This window comes from Apium graveolens, chromosome 8 (genome assembly GCF_009905375.1).
Source record: "Apium graveolens cultivar Ventura chromosome 8, ASM990537v1, whole genome shotgun sequence".
In the NCBI taxonomy this organism is placed as follows: domain Eukaryota; kingdom Viridiplantae; phylum Streptophyta; class Magnoliopsida; order Apiales; family Apiaceae; genus Apium; species Apium graveolens.
The window spans coordinates 97,172,247-97,191,707 of record NC_133654.1 but is presented as its reverse complement, the minus strand read 5'-3'; the positions used below and the strand labels follow the sequence as shown (position 1 = coordinate 97,191,707).

At 34.7% G+C, this 19,461-nt stretch overlaps 2 protein-coding genes across 5 annotated transcripts; one reads left to right on the top strand and one right to left on the bottom strand.

The window, feature by feature from the left end:
• Positions 1-10,684: 10,684 nt before the first annotated feature.
• LOC141677183 (external alternative NAD(P)H-ubiquinone oxidoreductase B2, mitochondrial-like) lies at positions 10,685-17,174 on the top strand. Of its 3 annotated transcripts, none has more exons than XM_074482958.1 (11): positions 10,685-10,789; positions 10,967-11,099; positions 12,578-12,854; positions 13,222-13,428; positions 13,569-13,819; positions 14,119-14,338; positions 14,441-14,545; positions 15,223-15,495; positions 15,595-15,716; positions 16,484-16,603; positions 16,713-17,174. In XM_074482958.1, the coding sequence occupies exons 2-11, from the start codon at positions 11,011-11,013 to the stop codon at positions 16,798-16,800; spliced, it is 1,752 nt and encodes a 583-aa protein (XP_074339059.1). In that variant the 5' UTR covers positions 10,685-10,789; positions 10,967-11,010; the 3' UTR covers positions 16,801-17,174. The 3 variants fall into 3 exon arrangements, with proteins under 3 accessions (XP_074339059.1, XP_074339058.1, XP_074339060.1); XM_074482957.1 differs by having other exon boundaries at positions 10,686-10,817; XM_074482959.1 differs by lacking the exon at positions 10,685-10,789 and adding an exon at positions 11,548-11,811.
• A 113-nt stretch (positions 17,175-17,287) lies between these two features.
• On the bottom strand, positions 17,288-18,619 carry LOC141677184 (F-box protein SKIP27-like). Of its 2 annotated transcripts, none has more exons than XM_074482960.1 (4): positions 18,472-18,619; positions 18,085-18,311; positions 17,903-17,977; positions 17,288-17,808 (listed from the first exon to the last, which is right to left on the bottom strand). In XM_074482960.1, exons 2-4 carry the CDS (start codon positions 18,292-18,294, stop codon positions 17,590-17,592), a joined length of 504 nt encoding a protein of 167 aa, XP_074339061.1. In that variant the 5' UTR covers positions 18,295-18,311; positions 18,472-18,619; the 3' UTR covers positions 17,288-17,589. The 2 variants fall into 2 exon arrangements, with proteins under 2 accessions (XP_074339061.1, XP_074339062.1); XM_074482961.1 differs by lacking the exon at positions 18,472-18,619 and adding an exon at positions 18,399-18,467.
• Positions 18,620-19,461: the final 842 nt, after the last annotated feature.

Genomic DNA, 19,461 nt, shown 5'->3' with positions numbered 1-19,461 from the left:
TATTAGTTAGTAATCTCGTAGTTATAAATAATCTCAACTTGTTATCATCTTAGCATTGGATAATAACCATACCATTGTTGCATAAGTGCATAAATTGAAGTTAATCTAAAAGAGTCTATGTGGGAACGAACTAGAAATAATTCTATATTACTTGCGAACGCGTATACTTGCATGTAAATTAGCGCGTGTTTTTGTCCTAACAATATCGGTAATAAACTCTTGTTCATAATCATTTTTCTCCCTAATTCAAGCTTCATCACAGACAGTTTCAACACTTTCATGCTCTATGACTTGCTGCATTCCTTGATATCTTTCATTCGACAATTAATTCTTGTTCAGAGTTTAATTTCTCCTTAGATTTTCTTTTTTTAATGATTTCTCATGATGTCTCTAAATCATCATCCTTGATCATGACATACAGTTCTGGAACATCCATATCTAAGACTGGAAACAAGGATGCTACCTCATTCTTCACTAAAGTTAATTGAGTGGTTATTCAAGATCTTTAAACCTTCTGTTTGTTGAAGGCTTGCTCTGATACCAATTGTTGTTCACTAAAAATCAACTAAGTTAATGTGTAGAAGGAGGTTGAATTGAAAGTAAAATTTTCAAGTTAATTTGTGCATGGGAAAGGAAATATGAACATAGATGTTTATAATTTCAGGTGGGTTATTTTTTAACTTGGCACATGAGTTTTATTTTCAAAGAAATAATCTGTTACAATTACAAATGTAATCTCACAACTGAGGTTTTTCGTGTTTCACTTGGAAAAGAATATCTCTCTACAGCTCTGTAAAAATGAAGAACCTATTTTTTAAGTGAAACACTGCTGCTACTTGGTTTATATATCACCAAGTTACAATGTTTTCTAGACTAAACATATTGTAGTCTTCGAGATCTGGTAAAATTATTTCTTCATTCTCTTTCACGTGATGTTTTACAAATGATAAAAAATATTATCTTGATATACAACCTTAAATATCTCTCCAAATTTCCATACACGAAAATCAATTGTTTCTTCCTTTTTAGAATTTAAGATCACATGCAAAGTTTATCTTGGCTTCTCATCTTCTTTTTTGAGATACCTATCAGCCCATGTGCTGTGATAGTTCCAGGTTTTGACCACTGTTATGTCACTATCAATAGCTATAATCTGCGTTAGCCATTGATAGTTGTTAGCTGTAGAACTTTCTTAGCCATTAGAAGTCATTCTGCTACAGTTTCCCTTAGTCATTGATAGTCACTTGATTAGCAATTGATAGGCTAATGTATATAACAGTTGATGCTTTTCTTCATTTAGCAGTCAAAGATTCACTTTACCTAACCTGAATTACATGGCATCGACTATTTACAATTAGCCATCCTATTATAGATTATCCATTGATTCAACTTGACTTTTGAATGAATAATTGCATTGATATCTATTTATTGAGTTCTCAGAGAATGTGTTACAATGACTGCATCATTTGATGGGCTACTCCTCCAATTGTTATCCCTTAGGACAATTAGCAGTTGGAGGTTACATTATGTCTTAACATAATTATGCAAATATAGTTTTGTTTATCATCAGAACTTAGGCTTGATTCCTGATTGGTTTCATCACTTTACCCAATTTTCTTACTTTTTCTCCCAACATTACACTTTTTGTTAACCTCCATACCAAAATCAAACGTATACACTTCAACGGGACGGAGGGAGTACTTGTTAGAAATAAAAATAAAGAGTTACGATGTTAAGGTAAAAACAAATCAGATATGCTACAAACTCAATCAGTCTAACTTGTGGTCCATACCAACTGTTAGGTCCCAATGTGTTTGTAGAAGGGGGGGTTGAATACAAACTATACCTTTTAATCGAATTTAGTGAGGAATAAAAATTGAAACAAAATTCAAGTTAAATAATAATATTATTAAACTTGAAAGGTGTTACAACAACGGTATCGATTACAAGGGATTAATCTCAAATTAATTATCACAAATCTAGAATAAATTCGACATGAACTTTTTCTATTTTTGCAATAAAAAGAATCAAATGCTAAACGCAATTTGAGATTAAGTTCTAAGGATTTTGATCCGCTAGATTGTTACAGAAGAACAAGAGAATGATTTCTAGTTGTTTGGATTTAACTTTAAAACTAGAAATTTATGATCTTGAAATTTGCAGATGAAGGATGAAATATTTAGTTGGCTGCTTTTCTTTTCTGTTCTTGAGTTGTTGACTTCTGTTGTGTGGATCAATATGAATGTCTGCTGCTTCTGTCTTTTAAATAATAATCAACAGAACTGAAATGAACTGGCATGACAATCCGACAGCTGGTAGAACTTTCGGTGAGACAATCTGTTGTACTACCATGACAATCGGCATGACAATCTGTTGAACTAGCAAGACAATCGGTGAGACAATCATTTGTACAAGCATGACAATCTGTTGAACTAGTAGAACTTTCGGTATGACAATCTATTTGAGCTGGTATGACTTTCGGTATGACAATCTGATTATTATACCAGTTCAATTGATTGTCATGTTGATTAATATTGAATATAAATTCAAAATCAATTCTGAAAATTCCTAATATTAATTCAGAATTAATTAATCAATTAATTCAATTAATAAATAAATTAATCTTTGCAGATATAATTTATTTTCTTAATTAAACTATATGACTTAATTAATTAATAGAGAATTAATACTACTCTTCAACAGCAACCATTCTTCTGAAAATCTTCTGAAAATCACTTTCAATTATGAATCAATTCCACCACTTCAATGTTGACACTCGATGTACTGTCTGGTTCATGAGTGACTAACTTCCGTGACATTTCTTCATGTCTTGACTTTGATAACTTGATTTTCTTCAGATTAATTCCCTGTAATTATCTAATACCCTGACAAGATCTCTGTCACTTGATTAAATCCACAATCTTGATTTATATCACTGAGGCTTGATCAATTTCTTGAACTTCTTCCAGTGAAGTAATTTCTCAAGTCTGTAGATGAACCTTGTTTCTGAATCCTTTGACATATGGTACTTTGAGAGATCTCTTTGACGGTGGATCTACTATTTACTTATTACATTCTTATTTGAGTTGAGTTAAATCCTCGAATAAACAAATAGGCTATGATATATGCCTTTCAATCTCCCCCTATTTGTTTGTTAGAAAATAACAACAAATACCTAGAGGATAACTCAACTAACAAATAAGAAAAAGATATAAACAGAAATGCAAAGTAAATAGCAGAAATTTCTGGATTATATTTAACATTTTCCAGATTCCAGATAGATGTTCCTCTAGACTGAACATATCTTCAAGTAGTTTCATCTTCTTTTGTACAACCACATTTCCTGTTGAGAAGCGCATATCTCTCTTGTTTCTCCCCCTATGAGAATCAACTGCTTAAAGAAGATCACCTTTGTTTACCACATCTCCCGTATAATAGGATCCGCATATAAAAACCAATGATACTCCCCTTTTGGAAAATAGCTTCTTCCCTTACTAGGAAATCACCTTGTGTTTACCACCTCTCCCGTACAATAGGATCCATAGTTACAAACAACAATGGTGTGGTGTAGTGTACATATGTAGGATCTTTTTCTTCCTCCCTGCTATTTCTCCCCCTTAGTTGAGGAATCCTTCAAACTATTACTTAAGTTTTTATCTCCCCCTTAAAGAAGGAATGTATGCCGTTGTCTGAAGGAGTTCTGAAATTTCACTTGGTTGGAAAAGAAATAACAAGTAGTTTCTCTTTTTTTGTCACTGTGAGTGTGTGATTCTGTTTAGTGTACCTCACATGTGTTTCACTCTTCTCTCCACTCGTGTTTACACTTATTCTCACAAGTGTATCACTCCTCTCATAGCTCCAAAATTCAGCATTACCTACAAGGAAAATCACCTTAGCCATCCTTAAGGAGGTCACAGGTGGTGCAATGGGAGTTCACAAATCCCCATCCTTGCTAAACTCGTCAGATGAATCTGAGTCATAATCTACAAGTTGCTAGTTTCCCTTTTAGGGTTCCAGATTTGAATTCTGGAAAGGTAAACAATGATCCAACGAATTTAGCATAAAGATCAAAGTTCCCTTCTAATATCTGTGAAGACATTTTCTTGTGACTCATCAGGTAATATCTGAATCATTGTCAACAAGTTTCCGATCTGCACCTATGTCAGATCCACTATCCGTAGATGCATCCAGGGGATTTAAGCCTGGGGAGGTAGACACTGACCACTGACATATGGCTTTTGGATCAGTATCCTCTCCTAACACCTGTAAAGGCAATTGGTCCATTAACGAACCTTAAACAATCGAATCTGACCTTAAAATGGTCGAAACTCTTGTTTCCGTCAACTCATCATTTGTGTGTGTAACCTTTCCTTGTGCATCAAGAATTGTTTATGTTTGAGGTGGTGACACTACAACGGATACCCTGGCCGACAGGCAAATTTCAATAGACGCACCCTGTTGAGAGAATGAATCTAGTAACTGTTTTTGAGCCTTTTTAGCCATTACACCTTTTTGAGAAGATGTATGGGGGCTAGCAGTTGTCTTGGTTTAAATACTACTCATCTATGTAGGAGACAGAGCTGCTGGGTTGACTTCAGAACCTTCCTTATGTGGTGCACTAAGGCACTATCTCCCTCACGCTCATTCATACTTCATTTTAGTGGTAAGAGAGTGTTGGTTGGTTCTGTTTTTGTGTTTGTCTTTACAGTTTGAGATAGAAGTTGTGGGTTTTCAACCTTATGACTGTCAATGAAAGAAAGCCATTAGAGACTGAACCTGTATCACAGAACATATGGCAATATAAAGATAAAATGTACTTAAAATCTATAATGAATGAAAATTATACATTTTAATCTTTTGAGAGAAATGATGTACAATAGTGATTTCAAATGATTTTAAATGAAATAAGAAATCACTAATGTTGAAAGAAGTTTGAGTTCAATGATAACATTACAAGCTTGCTAACAGTCATATCCCTCAGTTAAACCTTTGTTGTTATCTCCAAAGGTAATCACTAGGCCAGCTTTCTCAACCACATTTGATAGCAGGGCTCTATCTCCGGTATATGTCTTGACGATCCACTGTCAAGAATCCACACTACCGGTTCCACCTGTTTACTGCCCTGCACTACAAATGGATTAGACCTTCTTCGGAACCCAAACTTGGTTGGGTCCGGCATACTTGTAGAATTGGCCTTTGTCAGGCAAAACAACATTCTTAATTTTCATGTACTCAACTTTCTCAATGACTGGACATTTGACCTTGTAAACAGCCTTAACAAATTTCTGTTTAGGCTTAGGCTCAAATGTCTCCTTTCTAGCCTCAGGAGGACTAGCAGTCTTAGACCTATCATGCTTTCTATTATTCACATGCTGACGAGGAGTAGTCTTATCACTAGAAACATGCTTACCATTAAAATAAGCATATATCCAATTAAAAGCACAAGACATATAATTAGGAACACCACATACTTTATGAGAGGAATTAACAACAAGCAAAATATGCATGGTAGACATGGCAGTTTTGTTATCCAACTCATGTGTGTCTGAGTTAATCTCAGTTGCTTTCACAACTTTGACTGGGACTTTCGACACACTTGTCTTGGAAACAACCTTCTCATTAGCATGATCTTCAGCACGTATTTCTTCTTGAATAATAGAGGAGGTCCCATCAAATGGTTCAACAATTAATTTTTTATAGAGGGGTTTATCAACACCCTTAAGCACATGTGGTACTTCCCTACCTTTAGCACAAACATGAGGAGGGGAGTTTATGCCTAATTCTCCAATAGCAACATTGTAATCATAACCTATTCCAAATATTTGATTAACAGCTTGCTTACTGTAGAACTCTTTAGCCTTCGAACAAGAATTGAAGTAGGCTTTAACCTTAGTCTCAAGACCGGTGATCTTGTCTTTGAGAATAGTTTCGAGTTGTCTATAACAGTTAACTCTATTCTCTAGAAAAGATACTTGTTTTTTTAACTTGTCTTGATTAATGTGCACAAGTCTTAATTCATTGACCTCTTTATCAAGGTCTTTGATCTGTTGACTTAACAGTTCATTATCACGACGAGCACAATCTAAGAAACCTTCTAGATGATAAACTAATTCAGCATCAGTAAATTTTACCTCTTTTCTTGACGATGAAGCTTTTCCATCAATAGCCATAAGAGCAAGATTCTCATCTTCTTCATCTTCACTATCAGTATCATCCCATCATTCTTCCCTTTTCCAGATAAGCCCTTTCAGAGTTACTCTTCTGATTTGAATCATAAGAGTTCTTTCTTACTTGCTTTGGCTTCCTGCATTCTGTGGAAAAGTGTCCCAACTCATTACAGTTATAGCATCTAATGGTGCTCCGATCAACCATCCATGTTTTGTATCCACCACTACTGGTGTTAGAGGATGAAGATCCACCTGTTTGGAATCTGTTGTAGTTGAACTTGTACTTGAACTTGGGATTTCTCTTGAATCTGACATTGGAGAATCTCTTGACAATTTGCGCCATTGACTCATCTTCCAGTTGCTCCAGCTCTTCCAAGGAGTAAAAATCATCACCGGATTAATTTGTAGTAGGAGGATCATATTCTGCTACTAACACATTTTCCTCAGCCTTGGAAGACTGTACCATTCTCTCTGACTGTTGAGATTGTTGTTGTTGTTGTTGACCTTCAGCTACTAGAGCAGTAGATGTGCTGACCACTCTATCTTTCCCGTAGACTTCCTTCTGCTGAATCTGCTCCAACTCATAGGTTTTTAACACACCATAGAGTATATCCAAAGAAATCTCACTCAGATCTCTAGCTTCTCTTATGGCAGTGATTCTATGTTCAAGATGAGTTGGCAGTGTTAAAAGGAACTTTTTATTGACCTCCCTGATTGAATAATATTTTCCATTTATGTTCAGGTTATTGATCAATGCATTGTACCTCTCAAACACTTCAGTAATTCCTTCTCCTGGATTGGATTTAAAATGTTCATACTCAGAGGTTAGGATCTCTAACTTGTTCTCCCAAACTTCCTCTGTACCTTCATTAATCACCTCAATAGTTTCCCAGATGTGTTTGTAATTTTTATAGTTCATCACATGTTTGTTCATCAAGGGATCAAGGGAATCAACTAAAATTAATTGAAGGCTGGCATCCAAGGAGGCTTCTTCTTTTTCAGCAGGAGAAAAATCCTCAGGCTCTTTTGCATAGGTTCTAGCCTTGGTAATTACAACATCATCTTCTATCACCTCTGGTTCAATAACCATCAGAATTTTTGGACCCTTTTTTAACAAGTTCAGATATTTGGGATTTGCAACTTGTAAAAACAAGAGCATCTTCTTCTTCCACATAATATAATTTTCTTTATCAAATAGTGGAATTTTAACGGTTCCAACTTTTTATGAAGTCATTATGAATTTTTGAATAAATAAAAATTCAAGGAGTTGAAAAATCACAAAAGTCTAGGATCTTGATTTGTTCGTTAATCAGAAGGCTCTGATACCAATTGTTAGGTCCCAATGTGTTTGTAGAAGGGGGGTTGAATACAAACTATACCTTTTAATCGAATTTAGTGCGGAATAAAAATTGAAACAAAATTCAAGTTAAATAAAAGTATTATTAAACTTGAAAGGTGTTACAATAACGGTATCGATTACAAGGGATTAATCTCAAATTAATTATCACAAATCTAGAATAAATTCGACATGAACTTTTTCTATTTTTGCAATAAAAAGAATCAAATGCTAAACGCAATTTTGAGATTAAGTTCTAGGGATTTTGATCTGCTAGATTGTTACACAAGAACAAGAGAATGATTTCTAATTATTTGGATTTAACTTTAAAACTAGAAATTTATGATCTTGAAATTTGCAGATGAAGGATGAAATATTTAGTTGGCTGCTTTTCTTTTCTGTTCTTGAGTTGTTGACTTCTGTTGTGTGGATCAATATGAATGTCTGCTGCTTCTGTCTTTTAAATAATAATCAACAGAACTGAAATGAACTGGCATGACAATCCCACAGCTGGTAGAACTTTCGGTGAGACAATCTATTGTACTACCATGACAATCGGCATGACAATCTGTTGAACTAGCAAGATAATCGGTGAGACAATCATTTGTACAAGCATGACAATCTGTTGAACTAGTAGAACTTTCAGTATGACAATCTATTTGAGCTGGTATGACTTTCGGTATGACAATCTGATTGTTATACCAGTTCAATTGATTGTCATGTTGAATTAGTATTGAATATAAATTCAAAATCAATTCTGAAAATTCCTAATATTAATTCAGAATTAATTAATCAATTAATTTAATAAATAAATTAATCTTTGCAGATATAATTTATTTTCTTAATTAAACTATATGACTTAATTAATTAATAGAGAATTAATACTACTCTTCAACAGCAACCATTCTTCTGAAAATCTTCTGAAAATCACTGTCAATTATGAATCAATTCCACCACTTCAATGTTGACACTCGATGTACTGTCTGGTTCATGAGTGACTAACTTCCGTGACGTTTCTTCATGTCTTGACTTTGATAACTTGATTTTCTTCAGATTAATTCCCTGTAATTATCTAATACCCTGACAAGATCTCTGTCACTTGATTAAATCCACAATCTTGATTTATATCACTGAGCCTTGATCAATTTCTTGAACTTCTTCCAGTAAAGTAATTTCTTAAGTCTGTAGATGAACCTTGTTTCTGAATCCTTTGACATATGTTACTTTGAGAGATCTCTTTGACGGTGGATCTACTATTTACTTATTACATTCTTATTTGAGTTGAGTTAAATCCTCGAATAAACAAATAGGCTATGACATATGGCTTTCACCAACTCAATCAAATGATATTTTGCAAGGAAGTCAATGCAAGATTTCTAAAGTACAAGCCAAACATGCATTCCAATGTCAATGAAAGTCACTACTTTCAAGGACCACCCTTTCGAGTTTGAAGTGAAATCTCCGTCTGTGATATGGTTTATTAAGAAAGGCGTTGGTGTCTAGTCGAGTAGTAGTCGAGCAGGCCACGTAGTAGCTTCTACCATTACAATAAAACATGTTCATGAAATTGCAAAGGTAAAATAGTCTGATCCATACTATGAGTCCATGCCTTTGGAGTATATGTGATCGTGGTCCGATTTGGTTTGGGTTGGAGGTGAAACTTAAACCAAATCATATGCTGCAGTTTTTATAATTTTCATACCAACCCGCGACCCTCAAAACATCTAACACGAGCCATGCAGTGCGATTTTAAATGATTCGGTTTAGCGGATTAATCGGTTTGTTCGATTTGACAGCAGGGTGGTTTAAGATAAAATCGGAACCAAATCATGAATCTCGATTTATTTAATTAGGTGAACCGAAGCCATTAACCTTGTTTCGATTTCGATTTGAATCGCATTAAGATCAGATTGATTTATGCGATTTTTGATGTTCAATCCGAATTATGATCGCCCCTATATTGGAGTCTATTTGCACTACACGAAATGATGTACGCAAAATCGACGACGGATCATAGCAGGAAATTTTATGCTCAAAACGACGTAGTTTTCATTATTTAAAATCCGTTGGCAAATTTTATGTGGTAGAGTGGGCCTGCCTATATACATTTCCTACCAATTTGAGTGAGAAATGGTTTGCATTTTTTACCAACTTCATTTACGGTGGAAAAAGTTCTTTTGACTTGAAAATTGGTAGAAAATGATTAGGAGGAAATGTGTCGATAGAAAATTTGCGATAATAAAAACCCGTTTTTCTTGTATTGTTGCAGGTCCATTATAGGCACGGCTAGGTCCATGAGGATTCAAGTTCAAGGACTTGGATTAATTAAGTTTCTCTCCACAGAGCTGGCGATTCTACAAAAATTAATATAATAGAAAAAGTTCAACCCCAAAAAATCAGTAGGCTTATAATTAGGAGAAGATACTTTTCGTTTATAAATTTCTAGTTTGAGTTTTATATTTTCTCATGCACTGATTTCATGGATCTCTGTGTTTTTAAGTATCTACACTTCTACATGAATGTTCGCCTTGGGGCAAATATATGGAGGGTTTTTCTAACGATTCAACTTTAACAGCAGCTTCATGTGGATGTGGGTGGCCTGGTTAGGTTGCTGGACTTTTTTTGAATAGAATTTTGGGCCCTGTTACTTGGGGCTCAACTAGTAAAATGCTGCAGTGGGATCCAATCTTTTGTGCAAGTTATTTTCAAACACCAAAGCAGAACATTCCTAGATTAAATTCAGAAAATTTAGAACGACAAAACCAAATCCAAACGCTTGTCCTCTTCTGGAAGACTTTGAAGTCAACACGAGTTGAGCTTGTATAATTTTTTTGGTGAAAATATATTAATGTAAAAACTAAAACAGAAAGTTAACTATATGGACAGTTTAATTAAATGGGGTCAAATATAAATTTAATAGTATTACAAAAGTAATACAAAAATTGGAAATTTCCAAATAATAAACATTGCTCTAGGAACCTTAACGCATGCCAACTGTGAAGAGAGGAGGTGTTGGAATCGTAGACGGCGGCAAGGACAATGAGGTACGTGAAACACTTGTCATGTGGGCTGGTGGGCTGCTGTTGTCTTGCTTGACAAGTCTGTTACGCAAACTCCCACGAGATTATATGTGTAAACTACACACATTTAACTTAGCTAGTACAATATATATGTAACCCCATGATTAATCTACAGCACACATATATTCACCTTTTCCCACTTGCTAGGAACCCCTACTTTTCACACCTAACCCCCCCCCCCCCAACTCTTGTTCTGTTTCTACAAGGTCACAAATCTCTCCTCTGTCTCTCTCGGTAACATGTTTTACACTTAGATATTTCATTTTTGAAGTACATTTATATTGATTAGCTGTGAATAATTATTTGTGTTTGCATGTGTATGCATATATATATATATATATATATATATATATATATATATCTCTTCATTTATATTCATACAGGGTACAGGGTATTGTAGTTGGATCTGAATTACAAGCAAAGGAAAATGAGGAACTGGAGTATGATTGAAAGGTTCTCCGAGACTTTCCGTCACAATCCTTCGCTCTCTAGATTGCTACTTGTTTTCACCGTCAGGTAATTCGTAATCCTGTTTTGCAGCATATCTATGTTTATAAACTAGGTTCATCTTCGCTTTTGATTGGTTTTATATGTTTTGTTTGCTAATATTTACGGTTCGAGTCTAAATGAGAACTATCAACATTCAACAATGATATTACTAATCTGTTGAACCTTAGTTATTTATGTTGAATTCCCGTTGGTTTTCATTTAGTTAAGTTTTCAGTTGATCCAGACCTTATGACAATGTTATAGCTTTATTTTCATGCTTATTTATTTCTAGTTAAATGCTGCTTATTGTTATAGCTATTATCCCCTATATAGCGCAGCCTATGATTCAGGACAATCAACTATACATGATGTTGTTTGGAATTCCTGTGCTTAGTTGTTCAGAATTCAGTTACCAGGTAGTTTAAAAATTGTGATCTGCGAAAAATGATGTTTTGTGATGCTTTAAGTTTTGCAGATACAAATCTGTGATCATAGTTGCTCTGCTTCTGGTTTGAGTGTTTATTTTGGTAATCACCTGGGCAGTATCGCGTTAGTACTAATTTTAGGCCTTGGCAAATTTGGCAACATTTTGTTGTCATATGTCATATAATCGGGCAGTTGCGATATATTTATTGGTCTGGCCAGATTTTACTCTACCAAATGACCACTGACAGCAACAACAAGAGAATTGGTGTTGGACTAATATACTAATAATGCCTATGGGAGATTTGTCCGCAAGGTAAAGGCCATAGATGAAGTTGGAGAATGTTTTTTCTTATTTTACTGGCCACTGTATGATTTTTTTTGATCTAAAGCTAAATTTTGGTGACAAGATCCAATAGTTCAATCTCTCTGACAAATTTTCAATTTGAAGACAAATGAAATCCTGTGACAGGATGTCCTTTATTTAAATTTTTCTTTATCTTAGCCTGTTTCTACTATTTATATCTTTGTTGTTTGCTTAGAATGTATATATGTACAGAAATGCAATTGGTCAAGATATTTATGAACAACTTATAATCATATCAGCTTGAATATTATTCAGATTGAGCAAATTGAGCATAAAAACCTGGTGCCATGACAAAACTTTTTTTACAAATAATTTGATATTGAGCAGACAACTCACCAAATTGTTTTTGTAGATGCCATGTTGTTTCTTGCTTGTGCTGGATCGAGTTATTTTTATTCTTAAGAGAACAATCGGTTCCAGGATTAACATTGTCTCGAGAGGGAATTACCATGAGTAGTAAAACCACATGAACTTACCCAAAACATTTTAAAAGAGAATCTAGGACTATTAACACAAAGAGAACCTAATAGAATTTGTATTCATTTGTTGCAAAGCATTTTTGTAGTTTGATGCAAAATAAATGTGCGGTATCTGATATTCATAATTTCTGGCATATATTATTATGTAATCTTTTTAATTATAGCTTTTATAAAGTTTCAATTTGATGAGTAAGGTTTCCTCTTAAACTAATTTGCGTCTCTATTCAATATTCTAGCGGTGGAGGTCTTGTGGCATATTCTGAAGCCAAATCTAGTAACAATGAAATTAAAGTTGCTTCACCTGAGGTGGTTAGCAGGAAAAAAAAAGTGGTCGTACTTGGCACTGGTTGGGCTGCAACCAGTTTCTTGAAAAATTTAAAGAATTCCTCATATGATGTTCAGGTGATATCACCTCGTAATTACTTTGCATTCACACCTTTACTACCAAGTGTTACATGTGGTACTGTGGAAGCTCGCAGCATTGTTGAACCGATCCGCAACATTGTGCATAAGGTAACTAAAGTAAATTAAACGTTTGACTCACTAAAACAATAGTTTAATAGGAGAATAAATTCATTAGGTTGTGGCGGTCTGAGTGCTGTGCAGGCGCCGGGGGTTGATATGTAAAAGAAAATGTAGTCCAGTTTTTGTAGCCTGATCTCCGTTTATCACAGTATACTTGGGGATAATAAAGTAACATATTTCACTTTCCTTGTTAAAAAATCCTTCAAAATATATGAGTTTTAGGCTCGAATCAAGGTGTTAAGTTACTTTATTTCTTGTCACGTAGTTTCCTAGTGACTTGATGCCCTGTACCAAAAAGAAGTGTTTATTGCGTCAACAAGATATGTTTTGGCTGAATAATGTTTTTGTATTGCAGAAAAATATAGATATTCATTTCTGGGAAGCTGAATGTTTTAAGATTGATGCTGAGAATAAGAAAGTGTTCTGTCGACCCAGTAAAGACGGTAATTTGAATGGCAATGAAGAAATTGTTGTAGACTATGACTACCTAGTAGTTGCCATGGGAGCTCGTGCAAATACATTCAATACTCCAGGGGTAGAGGAAAATTGTTTGTTTCTAAAGGTAATTTTTACAAATCATGAGCAGATCTTTCTTTAACACAGCAATATGCATTCAGTTAATAAGAGTAAATTGTTTGATTTGCAAATTTGCTTCAAATAATATGAATCCGTCACCAAGTTCTGCACTCGTTCTCTGTGCAGGAAGTAGAAGATGCTCAAAAAATCCGTAGGACTGTTATTGATTGCTTTGAAAGGGCCAGCCTCCCCAAACTGACTGATGCCGAGAGGCAAAAAATTCTTCAATTTGTAGTAGTTGGGGGTGGTCCAACTGGTGTAGAGTTTGCAGCTGAGCTTCATGATTTTGTATCTGAAGATTTAGTTAAGCTATATCCAAAGGTGAAAGATTATGTCAAGATAACACTTCTTGAGGCAGGAGATCACATATTGAACATGTAAGAATTTTCAAATTCTAGAACCCTAATTCTAACTATTCTATGAATTGGTTCATTAATCTGACATTATTTCTTATACTGTAATACAAAGTTGAGGGTTGCATATAATTTGTGAGGATGTGATGTGGTTCAGTTTACTGCGTGAGATCGGTTCATTAATCTGCTGCCCATCCTTTTAGTGACAAAAAAAATGGCACCTAAATCTAGTTCTTTAGAAGTTCCACTTATCTATTGTTGTAGTGGTGATTTTTCTTTTTCACTTGTATTCCCTTATGAGATTAGGAGAACTTCATTTGCAGGTTTGACAAAAGGATCACAGTTTTTGCAGAAGAAAAATTTCAGAGGGATGGTATTGATCTAAAAACAGGATCAATGGTTGTAAAGGTATCAGATTCGGAAATTTCTACTAAAGAAATAAAGAATGGGCAAATCTCTTCTATACCTTATGGAATGGTTGTCTGGTCAACTGGTATAGGGACTCGTCCAGTTATAATGGAATTTATGAAGCAAATTGGTCAGGTATATATTACTTTGTCAAGCAAACATCTGATGCTGAACTTTGCTTGTTAAAAGTCTAATGCATGCATCGTGTTTTTTGTGATATTTATTTTTATTGTATAGGCTAATAGACGTGTATTAGCAACTGATGAATGGCTGCGAGTGGAACAGAGCAATAGCATATATGCACTTGGAGATTGTGCCACGATCAATCAGCGCAAAGTGATGGTATCAACTCTAACTTTTCTGCATGATTTTTTCTGTATAGATCATTCATTGATTAGCAAGTTGGATGAACATCTCTTAGGTGCACTATTTAGTTCAGGTTAAGAGCCGTGAACCATCTGGTAATTTACAAAAAAGGATGGTTACATATTAAACTCCCAATAATATTAAGCATCCTTAAGTACAAAACTTGAAGGGTCATAATAATTTGTTATTGTTCATAGACTGTTAGCATGATAACCTTTGAAATTCCTTGAGATGGTTGAGATTTTGTGATTTACCAAGTTGACTACAATAAAAACCTTACACACATTATTCTTCCAAGGTAAGGTCAAAACGATAAATTTATTTCGGAACTTGAATTTTAATGGACAATTTGTCCATTAGCAATTGCCAGACTGCCAGAACTCTTGAGATAACGCAGCTATAATTACATAATTTTATATATAATTGTATAATTTTATTATTAAAATAATTCTACACTCTAGACAATTTTGAAAACATATGTAGCAAATATACGAGTCAAGTAGGTCGTGTTATTTTAAAATCTGCTAATTCAATAATCTACAGCGTCTGGCAGTGAGTAGGATTAGTGTGATATCGCATAAACATATTTATATAAGGTTTTGTTTTTTTGGTACTTGAACATCTATGTGAATTTACATTTTCATGTTTTACAGGAAGACATTTCAGCGATATTTAGTAAAGCAGACAAGGACAGCTCTGGAACACTAACAGTTAAGGAGTTTCAAGATGCCCTAGATGACATCTGTGAGAGATACCCTCAAATGCAGCTTTATTTGAAAAATAAACAGATGAGTAATTTGGTTGATATATTGAAAGAGTCCAAAGGGGATGTGGCAAAAGAAGCTGTAGCATTAAACATTGAAGAATTTAAACTAGCTCTGTCCCAAGTAGATTTCCAGATGAAGAATCTTCCAGCTACAGCACAGGTTAATAAGATCAATATTTTGTTTGGGACCATTAGTTTCTTCGACTGCTAATGTCCATCCTCCACTCTTTTAACTTTTTTGTTTGAGCATACTTTTCAGGTTGCGGCTCAACAAGGTGCCTATCTGGCCAATTGTTTCAACCGAATGGAGGAGTGTGAGAAGAATCCAGAAGGTCCTCTGCGTTACAGAGGAGAAGGGCGCCATAAGTTTCGTCCCTTCAGGTACATGACTTATTTTTACAGACACTTATGTTCTTTCAAATCTCAGACACCTCATCTAACTTCTTATATTAGGCCTCACCCCACCTGACTCCCAAGTCCCAACATCTTCCTCCTACATGTAGGTCTCCCCCCACCTGACTCCGAGTCCCAACAGCATTCATGAAGTGTTTTATATTATACTCCCTCCATTTCAAAATAGTAGTTTACTTACACATATTAAGAAATTTAATGTTAATAGAAAAATTTCATTTGTATCAGTATATATTGTACTAATTCAGTATAGTATGTGGATTAGAGTTGATCTTGGAAATATAAACTAAAGACATGTGAGGTAGAGTTGATTTTAGAAATATAAACTAGAAGGAAGTCTTGGAATGTCATTGAAAAAGTTACTATTGAAAGTTGAAATGGACAATTAATTTTGAAACAATTTTTTTCCCAAAAGTTTCCTACTATTTTGAAATGGAGGGAGTAGTTTAACACAATACCTAGCTTTGTCAATATTTGCTTACTGTGATGATTTAGAATTGTGAGGTCTTGTAGTTCTATATTTTAAGACAGAAATTAGGATCGTTGATCTCCTGGTAGTTGGTACCGAAGTTGTGATTAGCTCATTATCATTTGAGTTATAGTTGATATACGTAATTATGTCAAAATTTTAGCCTATTAAATTTGACCTAACAAATTAAGCCACCAGTCCTGCTGGTTTTATTTCTATATTTTGTTTGTTTCTGACTATTAAACTGAGTCTGTGTATCATTATATAGGTACAAGCATTTTGGACAGTTTGCTCCATTGGGAGGTGAGCAAACAGCAGCTCAACTTCCTGGAGATTGGGTTTCAATTGGCCACAGTTCTCAGTGGCTCTGGTACTCTGTGTACGCAAGGTAAGCCATTCAGTCCTTCCACATTTATGGTTTTAAATTTGGTGGAGACTAGGCTAGAACATCGCCGATAATCTCTGATTCAACTCTAATTTTGTGAATGGATATTCAGCAAATTAGTCAGTTGGCGTACAAGGGCACTGGTGGTATCAGACTGGGGTAGGCGGTTCATCTTTGGGAGAGATTCAAGTCAAATATAACAAACACAACACCGAATATTCATAATGAGAGACAAGAAATCACTGTCTGAAGGTTTTGATTTTACAGCTACCTCAAATTTTGTTTCAATTTCCTGTCCTAATCAATAATTCGGAGATCACCTCAACCCTGCTCAAACTGTTGCAAAAGCTTTTGATGTGTTCATTTTACTTTATATATGCGGCTTTAGCTATCAATTCATACATGTCGTTCTATTCTTTGTTCTTATTACACTGGAAGAGTGAGAAACAATGATGTTCTCAGTTTTGCAATTTTATCTATAAAAGAGGTTATGCAAACCTCTGCTTGTTTTGAATTTGAAGTTCATGTGATTGCACAAATCCTAGTATGCTGAATACATGTTTGCAGTTTTCTACCTTGAATCTTGTTAAAATCATCAAAAATACAGAAATCTTAAGCTCCAGTTTCGACGAAGTTCAAAGTGGAACAAATGTACTCATATACTGTACTCCCTTTACACTTGATGAGTGAACTATGCCAGCAAGATAAGTTTGGCATTACACAGACATAAACAATCATACATTACAGAACATCCTCTCTGTTTTTCACAATAACTTACAAACTCAAAACTCTGTCTCAACTCAAATACACATGTACAAAGCAAAGAATACAAAAAAAAAAAAGAAGCCAAAAGTGTCTTCAATGAAAGGATTGAAGAATCATGGGTAGCCAAGAATGTATCAAAATCTCACTATCCCTAACTAGCCCATTTTCTACCTAAATGCTACAACAAATGCTATACATAACCGTGCACAACGAAAAACCTCTGCTTATATCTCTGTTTCCATTTCGACAAACAAAGCCTTCCTAGGCCACCATTCTTCTTCCTTGTTTCCCACAAACCTAGACTTCGGAACTCTGGTCTGATTGGGAGCATTCGGAGTTTTGTCATCCCTATCAAGCTCCCCACATTCATCCAAAGGATTCCGAAAAGTTAATCTCTTCTTTGGAGTAGTATATGCAAAATGCAATTGCCTTGCAGCTTCAGTCTGTTCACATCACCACAACACAAAATTAATCACCATACATACAACTTCAAATTAAAACTCCAAACTAATTAATAAAATCAATTTACACACTTACTGCATCTCTGAAACTCTTGGACACTTGCATCAGCATCTTCAAATCATCATGTTCCACACCACATAATATCCTAATCTGCAACACAAAACCAGAACATCAATAAAATCAATTACAAAACCACAATAAACCTTTCAAGTTGAAAAGTATTTAGCTTTAATTTTACGAGGTCAGCCGGGACTTACAAGAATGTCCTGAGGCAAGGACTCAATAACTGATTTCTCATCAACAAAACCACATTTCCCCTCACGATGCATCTTCGTAGGACTCACATAACTCGAATCAATCTCCATATCATTCCAAATCACAACCCTATTTCTTCCGAAACATCTCGAAAATCGAACACACCCTAATCTTTCATTCCCACGCGTGCTGCACCTCTTTCCTAAACCCATTGTTTGTCACAAATAACCTGTACAATATTCATCAAACTAATCATCAAAAAACAACCAAACACACAAAACCAACAACATACGCATGCACTTATAGGGTGACATGCCTTAAGAAAACAAAAAGGCCAAGATTGTAGTAAAATGTAATAGTAGTAGTAAATTTAGATTGATGTAACGTACTTTCTAAACAAGGAAACTATTTATGATGTTACTTGCTGTAGTGGATAAATCTAGTTATATATACTGCTGTGATGTTTCATTTATCTACTAGAAAGCGCTGGAAGTTTTATTATTTTTATATTACTATTTAAATTTAAAGGCGATCCCCAAAATGGAACAATATTTAAATGAGTTTAATATTTATACGTAAGGGTCATTGAGTAAAAGTAGCCGTTGAGTGGGACACGTGTAGGGAGGATAGTGGTTGTGTGACCATGTAGGGAAACATTTTATGTAATGGTCAGTTTGGGCTGTTCTGTCAATGGAATAAAGAAAGCTTTTTTTTAGTTTTAAGGTTATTCAATATGTTTCTGGTTGGTTTCCTGACACGTTGTTGTTTTATGTTATTTGACGCGTTTAAATTTATGACACGTGTGTTAGCGAGGTAAATGGTCGGTGGATTATGATGTCATGTACTTGTATTGTTTAAGGGGAGAACATGCGTCGGTTCGGTTCGATTTCCACATAAAATCATAATCGCATATTTTCAGTTTTTAAAATCGAAAATCGCAATTACCGGTTCGGATTCAGTTTCGATTTAAAAAACTCTGATTCGATTATAATCAGCTGGGTTCCGATTATAAAATCAAAAAATATAAAAACAAAAAATTATAAACAAACGGGTAATATAATCAAAGGGTACCGGTCTATATCCGAAATATAAAAATAATGGTAATTATAATGAAAGGTAAGGAAATGTCTTCTAGGTTGCAACTAATAGTTTCAGATTCTCAAACACAATTCAAAAAAATCTGCATAATGTAGGCGAGTGCAGATTGAAGAATGTGGCGGCAGGTTCAGATTCAGGTTCAGGTTCATTTACCTTTTTAAAAAAATAAATTAAAAATGATATAAGAATTACAAGATATTTCAAAGACCAATTCTACAATACCTAGGCACCAAATAGGACATTTTGAACACAAACAATGACTAGTATTTTTATTAAAAAAT